Genomic DNA, 11,749 nt, shown 5'->3' with positions numbered 1-11,749 from the left:
CCTCCGCCATTTTCTCGGACTTGGCGGTTTTTCATTTTCATTTTCACTCTCTCTCTCTCTCTCACTCAACTCGAACTCTTCCTCACCAATCGTAGCGCGGGCAGCCATGGAGCGAACCAATCGTAGCGTGGACCACCATGAAGGGAATCAATCGTAACGCGCCATTTAATTACCTCATTACTCCACCCTCGCGTCACCAACCAGTCAGAGCGCTCCCATTTTCCAGACAGGCCCCTCTAGTCGTCTAGGGGGAAGTGGAGGGGGATTTGTTTTGACGCCAGGGGTGAAGTGGTGGGGGTTTGTTTTGACGCTCCATGGCTGCCCACATACTACTCTCGCACACCTGACCGGAAGATCACCATCGAGAAGCCAGCGGTATCCGTCAACAGGGCCCCGTCGCGTTGTACCGAGTTCTGTGCATCTCAGTAGTAAGTCAGCACTTTTCTATTTCTCCGGTTTCCCTCTCCTCTACTTTCTTTGTTTCACTTCATTATTTTATTTCAAATATGATAAAATTGAGTTCTCGAGATAACAAATAAATATATTGATCCAGGCGATTGAGAGCATAATTGTGAAGCCGTTATTTAAGCGTTACATATAAATTATATTTCTTAGATTTTACATGTATATTAGTATTATAATATCGTATTACATGTATATTAATATAATATCGAACGTTTCGATTCAGTTCTAGCCATTATCAGCGATGTTCAAGTGTTAATTTCAACATTACGCAATTATTCTATCGTGTTCGAATCCAAGATTGCAGCATATCCTCTTCAATTTGACCGTCGAGAAGCTTCTTTGTCACTTAGCGTGAGATTTCCACTTCATCCTCCCGATCCCCGACTCCTTAAGAGCCTCGGGACGAAGCGAAGTGCCTCTCGATTTGCGTAGATCCTTCCCCACAGCCCCCTTGCGGTCAAAAGTCTGAATACGATCAAATGGATCTAAAATTCGGTTCCTGTTGCGTTCACTCCTTCCATACGTGCGGAGCTTGGATGTAACATACATATATGTAATCATATATAACGAAATAAATATATATAATTTTAATTATTCTGTTTTCGTTTACTTTCTAAATCCTTTAAAGCTTTTTTAATACGTTTTTTAATACACTTGTTTTCTGTACATATATGTGAGATGTTCTTTTGGCTCTCGTCGCTTAACTGTGATTATGGAAGAAACACTATGTTATACACGATCTTACGAATTATTGAGAGAACACTCTATAATACTACGATTTATGATAGTTAAGGTATATTATTATTAATTTTTTAACCAATTACTCATTTTTGTACATTAATTATGACATATTTCGAATAGTGTTTATTTCAAAGATCAATATTTTTTTTTATGTTTATTTTTTTGTTCCATATTACATCGGTTATTACACATTTATTTTTTCTTTCTTAGATCATTTTTTTGTACATATTTGTTTAGTTTTATTAATTACTTCAATTTAATTTTACTCAATTTTTGTCATATTGTACTTTCTACTTAATATTATTTAAGAACCTAATGTTTACTGAATTTTTTTGTCAACATTTGTGTTTTGCTACATTTAGTAAATTTTTAGCAGACATTAAATTAATTTTTCCACACACAATGCCGAAAGATTTAAATTGTTGCCGGATTGGAACATACATACTGACTTATTACATCTCAAGTTCTTCCATTTACTTACATTTAAGTTTGCGATCTAGAGCGATTATATAATTTTTATATTCTTGTAATATTGTATTGTTTTATGTTTATATATAACATTGATAATGATCCGATATGGATCGAAACGTTTGTTTATTTTTGCGTTAAATTGTTCTATTTACCATCACATTAAACTTGTTAAAATATAATTATATGTGATGTATTATTTTTATTTCAAACTTTATATTTTTAACGACAAAATTTCAGGCTCGTAGCCCTTTTGCCTTCTAAAGTTTTTTAAATTTATTGAGCCTTAATAATATTACTTTTTTTAATACGAACTTTATGAAAAGGTAGGGCCCCACATATTTATCTTTGCAGTAGGATTTCAGTAACTCTTTGCACGGCCCTGCACATAACGATATATAATCTGAAATAACATAATCTCATCTAATTAATCTTAACATCCATATTGTACAGATATTATATACCTTGAATATATATAAATCATAGACATAGTATAGATAGACCGAGCATTGCCATATGCTAGACAAGGATATCGATAACTAGCACAAATCAGGATCCGTGATTCTCAAAATATGAATTAGAATTGGTCCTTTTTAGAGCCAAATGATGTGCAAAAACCGATCGCGCGACCTCCTCGCGGTGTACATTAAGTAATGCTGATACCGACGGTATGAGTAGAATTGATATCAAAGGTCAACTATAATCGCATTAAATTGATAATTTAATTGTTATTAATGGACTGGGATTTATATATCTAGAGTTTAATCGTATGAAACTGAAGTATCTGGGTTTTCAGATTAAGATTTATGAGCCTGAAGTTTAGAAGCTTTAAGAGTTTAGAGTTTAAGAAGGCGGGAAGATGACGTGCAAAACGCGTGCATCTGATTCTCGTTTTACATCCTTCGAGTTTCCGTACGTTTGTTTCCTTCTTTATTTCAACTATATCATAACAAAATGTTATATATTTGATAGCTTTTAAGAGTTAAAATATTAAAAAGGATCTTTATGTATTTCATTTTCATGACAAAAATCTTACCCAAGTAGCACACGGCGCTTACAAAGCGTTAACAAAGTGCTAAAAAAACGCATATAATCACCTTTTTAGCGTTTTGCTAGCGCTGCTGTGTTATTTGGGTATGCTAATTTAAATTCACTTCAATCTCATTGTTACATGTTCCCTTCATATTTATGAAAAACTGATTTCTCCATGTGATTCTGCAGCTCAAAAACTATAAAAAAACATACATATTTCACTTCTCGATTGGGAACAAAAATCGACAATTTTTATCCACCCTCCTTAATAAATAATTGCAAAACATCCATAATTCGCCAATTCTGATATTGTAGCGTATCGATTCAATTTTATTTTATATACGCCGAAAACTTAAATACTAATAAAAATGCAATGTCTTAATAATTGATCGTTTCCTATTGCCATAATAATATTTTTGTCTTTTCTTTTTATTGTTTGATAGATGTTCATAAATCTTTCAATGTATTTGATTTTCAGATCCACGGGTAGCCGATCTACCGTTAATCGCTTCTTCCTATCAAGTACCATTGATAATATTGGCATACTTGTACTTCGTGTTCAGCTACGGGCCCCGATTCATGAAGAACAGACAGCCATATTCATTAAAGAAGTTTATGAAGTTGTATAATATCGTTCAAATTATGGCAAATGCGTGGTTAACATACGACCTTATTGACAGTGGTTTGTTTTCAACCAAATTAATGTGCCCTATTTTCGATTATACCTACAATTATATTCCAATGAGGGTAATAATTTATAAATTACTTCTTTTCGGAATAATATAAGTATGATGACTACACATCCGTTATTGTAAAGGATAGTCCTATATTTTAAGTAACTGTACTTTGTATTTATTCGTTCCTCCAAAACTCAATTTTGTAATTTATTTTTCAATATTGTCCTTTACTGTCCTTTATTTGGACATTATGAGAAATTCTTTTCTGACACATAAATACATAAATATAATATGATAAAAATATGTTATAAAACATGTAATACACATATACACTACTCACAAAAATTAGAGAAACACTTAATTTTTTGTAAAAATTAGACAAAATTTAGGCAGCTGCAACTTCGTTAAAAATGAATGAAATTTGAATTTAAAAAAAGAGTATTAACGCTTAAAATTTCTATTTTCGAAAGGTTACTATTTTTTATTAGTTTCTGCGAATTTAGTAATTTTTACGCATAGAAAACTATAAACTGAACGAAACGAGAAATTTTTATCTCACTTTGTGGACTTGTCACGTGCGAAGAAAATATCTGCGAAAATTTTCTATTCTCTCATATAAAAGCTTGAAGTTTTCCCTACAAAATCGTTTTTTAAAAATGTTTCTACGATTTTCTGTTACTGAATTATCGTGGAATAAGTACAAAGTGAGTACTTTGACTTTGATTGCTCATTATTCCGTTAAAAATCATCGTACCGCAATTTTAAAAAAAGATTTTTAAAGATAAAACTTTGCTCTATCTGATGGTGTTGTTGCCAAAACTTTTTATGAAACACGTAAATATAATACAAACGATTTAAAATATCGTAAAATTAGCAATTTTTCCCTTTTTCATTTTCACTCAGAAAAAATTGTGTGGATCAACAAAAATTTATTCTTCACGTTTTTTTGTGCTTCTAAGTATCCTGCATTTATAAAAAATTCGTTGCATAGCTATGAGATTCTTTTCGTGGTGGCCACTATGGTTTTATGATACAAAACGTAAAAAAAAATTCGAAAATTGCTTAATTTCAGTGGAAAAAAAAGAAAAAAAAAATAAAGTTCAATTAACGTTGAAAAATGAATTTCTATTGTATCGACACTGATTTTTATTAAGCGTCAGTATGAATAAATTTGTTTTTTTTTCACTGAAATTTGAAAAGATACCGCCGGCGTTAGCGTTATCCAAAGCGTACTACGAGGAGGTCGGACGGTCGGATTTACGCTTCGTTGTGTGCGTGATTGAGTGTGTGTGTGTGTGTGTGTGTGTGTGTGTGTGTGTCACAGCAGAGATAAGGACCCCACGGTTCGTCACTTCCGCAGTATTTACTGACTCCAAACCCTCTCTGCCGTGTGTGTATTTGAAATGTATGCATGATAAGATTAAAATTCATGTTGTTTTTCAATACTGTTAGTACCAAAAATTTACAATATGAGTAATTATACGTGAACTATTTTCAGTACTAACAGTATCGAAACATATCCTGAAAGGATAAGTTTAATAACGCGTATTTCCGCCTCTATTTAAAATGACTGCACGCAGTCGGTTTCGCATATTGATGCAACGACGTATTGCTATTTGTGGAATCGCTGCCAGGTTCGCGTAAGAGCTCGATCGAGCATATTTGGGATATGTTAGAACGTAGAGTACGCGAAAACTATCCCAACATCGCTGATTTAGGTTCGCTTATCAGAGCTCTTATTTGATTATATTTTGAGAGCCCAATTGAACCTTTTTAATTTGATAATTACTCATATTGTAGATTTTCGGTACTAACAGTATTTGAAAACAGTATATGAAAAACAACATGAATTTTAATCTTATCATGCATACATTTCAAATACACACACGGCAGAGAGGGTTTGGAGTCAGTAAATACTGCGGAAGTGACGAACCGTGGGGTCCTTATCTCTGCTGTGACACACACACAATCACACACATATACACACACTCAATCACGCACACAACGAAGCGTAAATCCGACCGTCCGACCTCCTCGTGGTACGCTTTGGATAACGCTAACGCCGGCGGTATCTTTTCAAATTTCAGTGAAAAAAAAAAACAAATTTATTCATACCGACGCTTAATAAAAATCAGTATAGTGTCGATACAATAGAAATTCATTTTTCAACGTTAATTAAACTTTATTTTTTTCTTTTTTTCTTTTTTTTCCACTGAAATTAAGCAATTTTCGAATTTTTTTGTACGTTTTGTATCATAAAACCATAGTGGCCACCACGAAAAGAATCTCATAGCTATGCAACGAATTTTTTATAAATGCAGGATACTACTTAGAAGCACAAAAAAACGTGAAGAAAAATTTTTGTTGATCCACACAATTTTTTTCTGAGTGAAAATAAAAAAGGGAAAAATTGCTAATTTTACGATATTTTAAATCATTTGTATTATATTTACGTGTATCATAAAAAATTTTGGCAACAACACCATCAGATAGAGCAAAGTTTTAGCTTTAAAAATCTTTTTTTAAAATTGCGATACAATGATTTTTAACGGAATAATGAGCAATCAAAGTCAAAGTACTCACTTTGTACTTATTCCACGATAATTCAGTAACAGAAAATCGTAGAAACATTTTTAAAAAACGATTTTGTAGGGAAAACTTCAAGCTTTTATATGAGAGAATAGAAAATTTTCGCAGATTTTTTCTTCGCACGTGACAAGTCCACAAAGTGAGATAAAAATTTCTCGTTTCGTTCAGTTTATAGTTTTCTATGCGTAAAAATTACTAAACTCGCAGAAACTAATAAAAAATAGTAACCTTTCGAAAATAGAAATTTTAAGCGTTAATACTCTTTTTTTAAATTCAAATTTCATTCATTTTTAACGAAGTTACAGCTGCCTAAATTTTGTCTAATTTTTACAAAAAATTAAGTGTTCCTCTAATTTTTGTGAGTAGTGTATATGGGATGAAATAAAAAAGAAAACGATTCTAAACAAAAAGGAGTTTATTATATATTCCAATACTAATTGTATAGCCATACAATTAGTATTGGATTCTACTTATTTTACGTTTAATAACACTTTCTATAGACAAACATTTGGCATTCCAATGGGCTCTCCGCTATCACCTACCATAGCTAATATAGTATTGCAAGACTTGGAATGTAAATGTTTTAATAGTTTAACGTTAAACATAAGAAATACAAGTAAACTCTCGAGAAAGTCAAAATATAAACAGAGAACAGGCTAATGAGAGTTTTTTCGCGGTAAGTCGTGCGAGTTAATGATTTATTAAATTCGAAAAAATCAGACGTTTCGTCTTACATTCGAGCCATCCTCAGATCTGATCCATATACAACCAAAATTCTTAGCTGGTCAGATGGGAGAGTGCCCAATCATTCCGCTTCATTTATAAAGACACCAGGTTAACAGATCAGGCGACCAAATAAATTGAAAATGAATTCTCTCTCTCTATATAAATAATTATTTATGGATTATAATCCAACCATTATTAAGGTATAAAGGAAGAATGTAAAATAAATAAAAACTTTAGAAAAATCACTCACCTATCAAACCGTGAACGTAATCAATTAGAATTAAATTAATTTCGCTGTATATCCGTATCCATATTTAGTGATAAGTTATGTGCGTCAACAAGACGACAGTTAGCGATCAAATGAGTAACTGTCAAAGATTTAACTTAAGCGTCGATTTTCATGTAGCTATATTAAACAATAAAAAACAAAGACGATACATCTGAACATTACAAGCATAGAAATACGACCTAGTGCAACATATCATTGAAATTAATGTAAATTGTCAAGAATTGAAATATACGCGTGATATAAAAATTCCGTGTCAAATTGTAGATTTAGACCGTTCTTTTGTAACTTCATGTGTAGCATTTCAGAAATACGTCGTCTATATATCGTTCGCTATCGACAATCTCAATGTTCTCCAAATCAAAATCGTGGCCATGCTCCAATCTGTATCTTGTAACAACTGAATAATTATTATTGCTTTTTCTAATATCATTTCGGTGTTCTGTGATCCTCGTTTTTAACTTCCGCTTTGTCTGGCCGACATACGAAGCATCACAATTATTGCAATTAATTTTATAAACTATATGCTTTTTTGCCATGTTCGGTAACGGATCTTTGTGCGTTTTAATAAAACAGTTAAGCTTGTTAAGACTAAAGAAAGCCATGCTCACATTGAGATTCTTTGTGATATCCTTACCAGGTATGTAAATATGAAACCGGAGTTTTTTAATGGAAAATACACGTTTATTGCATGAAAATAAAATAAAAAATATTTTATTCGAAGTATTACCCATCGCTATAGATATACATTTTTCCCTGTCCGACAATTTGTGGATGCCACGCCAAAAAAATTGTTGTTCTTTTGAGCCAAACCAGTCATCTAGCCATTTTCGTACATCTTCGTAAGAAGTGAAGCGCTGCTGAGCAAGTGCGTGTCCCATCGATGCAAATAAGTAATAATCGGACGAAGCCAAGTCTGGTGGGTAAGCCGTATACGAAAATATTTCCCAACCAAACGCCTCAATCGTTTCCTTGATCAGTTTTGCTGTGTGTGATGGTGCATTAGCATGAAGCAAAATCATTTTGTGTTTCCTTTTTTGATATTCCGGTCGTTTTTCACGCAAAGCTTGATTCAAATTGATCATTTGTTGTCGGTAGCGTTCAGTATTAACGGTTTCGCCAGGTTTTAGCAGCTCATAATAGATCACACCTTTCTGATCCTACCAAACACAGAACATTGTCTTCCGTCCATAGCGATTTGGCCTTGCAGTCGATGTCGACGGTTTGACTGGAGTTACCCATGATCTTTTACGCTTAAGATTCTCAAAATATATCCACTTTTCATCACCAGTCACAATTCGATGGAGAAATGACTTTCTTTTGTACCTGGCGAGCAGCATTTCGCAAGTGGTTTTTCGGTTTTCCTGCTGTCTTTCATTCAGTTCATGTGGAACCCATTTTCTCATCTTCTGGATCTTTCCCATGGATTTCAAACGTATGGAGACGGCTTCTCGTGTCACATTCAATTGATCCACGACGTTGTTAAGTTTGAGCGTCATCCAACAATGCTTGCAATTCGCTGTCTTTAAACTTTTTCAGTGGTTTTCCACGTTCTTCGTTTCTCACGTCAAAATCGCCACTTTTGAATTTTTTAAACCACTCAAAGGACTGTGATTTGCCAAGAGCATGCTCACCGTAAGCTTCGACGAGCATTCGATGCGATTCTGCAGCAGTTTTCTTCAAATAGTTACAGAAAATCAATGCTGTCCGCAAATCGTAGTTTCCAGGCACAAAATTCGACATTCAACGCTATTACAAACTATACTGTTGTATGAAACTTGTATTGTGAGTTGAAAATCTTTGTCAGATGTCAGAACAAGGAAATGGCGTCAATGGCGCGGTCTGACGGCAACTACATTGACAGCTATGGCCATCTATTGGTAAATTCTGGTTTCATATTTACATACCTGGTAAATTTATCCGAAATTTTCGACACAAAAGGGACCAAAAACCACGACTTTTTAACATCCTCAAAGGGAGTTTCTGTCATAATTTTTTGTTTTGACGTTTTGTTATATACTAATGATTTGAAACGTTCATTTATTGAGTTGAAAATGAAATCAACTGGATAATCATTGTTCAACAATGTCTCCACTACAAAAATCTGATTCTTTTTATGGTATTTAGGAACAGATAACAAAAATACTCTATCAACCATTCCAATGAAAGTTCTTTTTTTTTGTAAAAGTGGATGTTGAGAAAGAAAATTCAAATATCTCCCAGAAAATGTGGGTTTATGGTACCAATCATATTCCAACGTGTTATTATTTTTTATAATCGTGACATCTAAAAAATTCAACTCACCACCCACTATCTCCATCGTAGCCTGCAGATGAGGTTTGACGTTAAAACCTAGTTTTTATATGAGATATGTTGATGACATAGCATTAGCGACCAACCGGGATAACATAACGAATATTTTAAATGAATTCAATAATTATCACAATCAATTGTAGATCACGTTAGAAGAGGGCAAAGATAAACTAAATTTTCTGAACGTAACTTTAATAAAAAGTAATAACAATAAAATTATTTATGATTGGTACCAGAAATCAACTTCATCGGGGAGACTTCTTAATTACTTCTCACAACATCCTTTAGCACAAAAAATAGGTGTGATTTATAATCTAATCGATAGAATGTTACTGTTATCTCACACATCCCAGTTTTCACAAAAACAATTTAGATAAGATTATAAAAATTTTATTATTGAACGGATATCCATTACAACTAATCATTAACACAATGAGAAAAAGATTTTATAAGAAATTGGACAAATGTAATCATAGCAATAAAAATAATGAAGACGAACAAATGAATGACAACATGAATAATACTAATTACTTTACGATTCCATTTATTTCGAGTATAGCTAATAAAAAAAATCAAAAATCAATTCAACAAATATATCAGGTATGTAAATATGAAACCGGAATTTACCAATAGATGGCCATAGCTGTCAATGTAGTTGCCGTCAAACCGCGTCATTGACGCCATTTCCTTGTTCTGACATCTCTGACAAAGATTTTCAACTCACAACAATACAAGTTTCATACAACAATATAGTTTGTAATAGCATTGAACATGTCGAATTTTGTGCCTGGAAACTACGATTTGCGGACAGCATTGATTTTCTGTTACCATTTGAAAACTGCTGCAGAATCGCATCGAATGCTTGTCGAGGAATTTAAACCATTTGGATTGAAATAGGAAAATTCTTCAATAAGATATAGGTACGTATATTTAGGTTTCATTGTATAAAAATTAAAAATAGTATTATTTGGATTAAGTAAATAAAGAAATGGGATTTGGCGACAGTTCTTGATATATCAAATACTTTATAGGAATGTTACATATCATTAAAGTCAATATTATTTATTTAATTTAGTATCCGAATTACATGGAATTTAACTTGGCGCCAGTTGTTGATATCGAATCTTTTTTACGATCGATACATAACATTTTGAGGAATTTAACTTGGCGTCAATTTTGTTGATATCAAATCTTTTATATGAATGATACATATCATTAGAGTTAAGTAATATTATATACAAAGAACCGGTTTCACCAACCCGATTAAGCAGAATCAACCATAAGTATCGACCATAAGTGGTCAATTCCGTTAAACAGCAAACGCGATTAGTCAGTTCCACGGCGAATTAAGTAATTGGCGTTTGTGAAACCGGCCCAAATAATTTTTACGAAAAGCACGCACGCTTAGCGCTTTATTTACTTTTTTTTTAAAAAGGTAACTTTGTATAAATAAGCACGCACGCTTAGCGCTTTATTTACTTTTTTTTTAAAAAGGTAACTTTGTATAAATAACAAGAGACAGTACCATTTGTGTTTTACTTCTTAATTTGATGGAATTTAACCTGATATCTGGTAACTTCAGTGTGGAGATTCAATGATTGGAAACATGCAGAACAAATTACTGTACATGAAAATTCCACCCTTCATAAAGAAAGTACCCGAATATATGTAAATCGATTAAATGATAAACAAGAATATTTTCAAAATTATTCTTTAAAGACAAAAAATATTAGCTACTGGAAAAATATATTACTTAGCATAATCAAAGTCATAAAATTTTTAAGTTCGAGTGGCTTTTCGAAGGAGTAATCAAATTGTTGAGAATAAAAATAACAGAAATTATTTAGGTTGTATTGCACTATTGGCAAAATTCGATCCGTTGCACAGTGAGACAGAATCCCGAAAAACTAGACAAAAAGTCGATTTTGGAATTTCAGTAAAATATGTATGTCATTGTCATCTCAAATTAAAGTAGGCCAGATTTAAATTTTATAATATTTAACCAAATACTTTTATTTTGGCAGAGCTTTGAATGTAAGAGCAAGCTTTAAACCGGATGAACAACATACATGTGTTATACGAGGGGCACTACTTATATTTTGAGCCTTAGCAACACTGAGTGTTGTCAGGTGCCATCGGACGTTTCCACTAGAAAGTTTGACATTTTTGACCATAACTTTCTTCAGAACGTTTTGTTATTTGAGCGCGATTTGTATTGTTTACAGTCACTTGAAAATTGTGTCTCAGCGAAAAAATGGAATTAACTCGTGAAAATTTTCGTGCAATGATTTATTACAACTTTTGACGTGGATTATCAAGACAGGAGTGCATCGATCAACTTACTTCCACTTTTGGCGATAAAGCCCCATCCTTTGCCACTGTGAAACGCTGGTATAACGAATTTAATCGTGGTCGCCGTTCGCTCACCGACGAAAGTCGTGAAGGTCGTCCA

At 32.9% G+C, this 11,749-nt stretch overlaps 1 protein-coding gene across 1 annotated transcript in view; it reads left to right on the top strand.

The window, feature by feature from the left end:
- The window catches only part of LOC108768412 (elongation of very long chain fatty acids protein 1), a gene marked incomplete at its 3' end in the record, with an annotated part of 46,924 nt that extends 43,471 nt beyond the window's left edge, over nucleotides 1-3,453 (top strand). The window contains exon 2 of the mRNA XM_018518825.1: nucleotides 3,185-3,453. Coding sequence (XP_018374327.1) covers nucleotides 3,185-3,453 — 269 coding nt within the window. The remainder of the gene's footprint in view (nucleotides 1-3,184) is intronic.
- Between the last annotated feature and the right edge of the window lie 8,296 nt (nucleotides 3,454-11,749).

Source organism: Trachymyrmex cornetzi, unplaced genomic scaffold (genome assembly GCF_001594075.2).
Source record: "Trachymyrmex cornetzi isolate Tcor2-1 unplaced genomic scaffold, Tcor1.1 scaffold794, whole genome shotgun sequence".
NCBI lineage: Eukaryota > Metazoa > Arthropoda > Insecta > Hymenoptera > Formicidae > Trachymyrmex > Trachymyrmex cornetzi.
The sequence above is the reverse complement of the archived record's forward strand: the minus strand, read 5'-3'. Positions and strand labels throughout refer to the sequence as shown.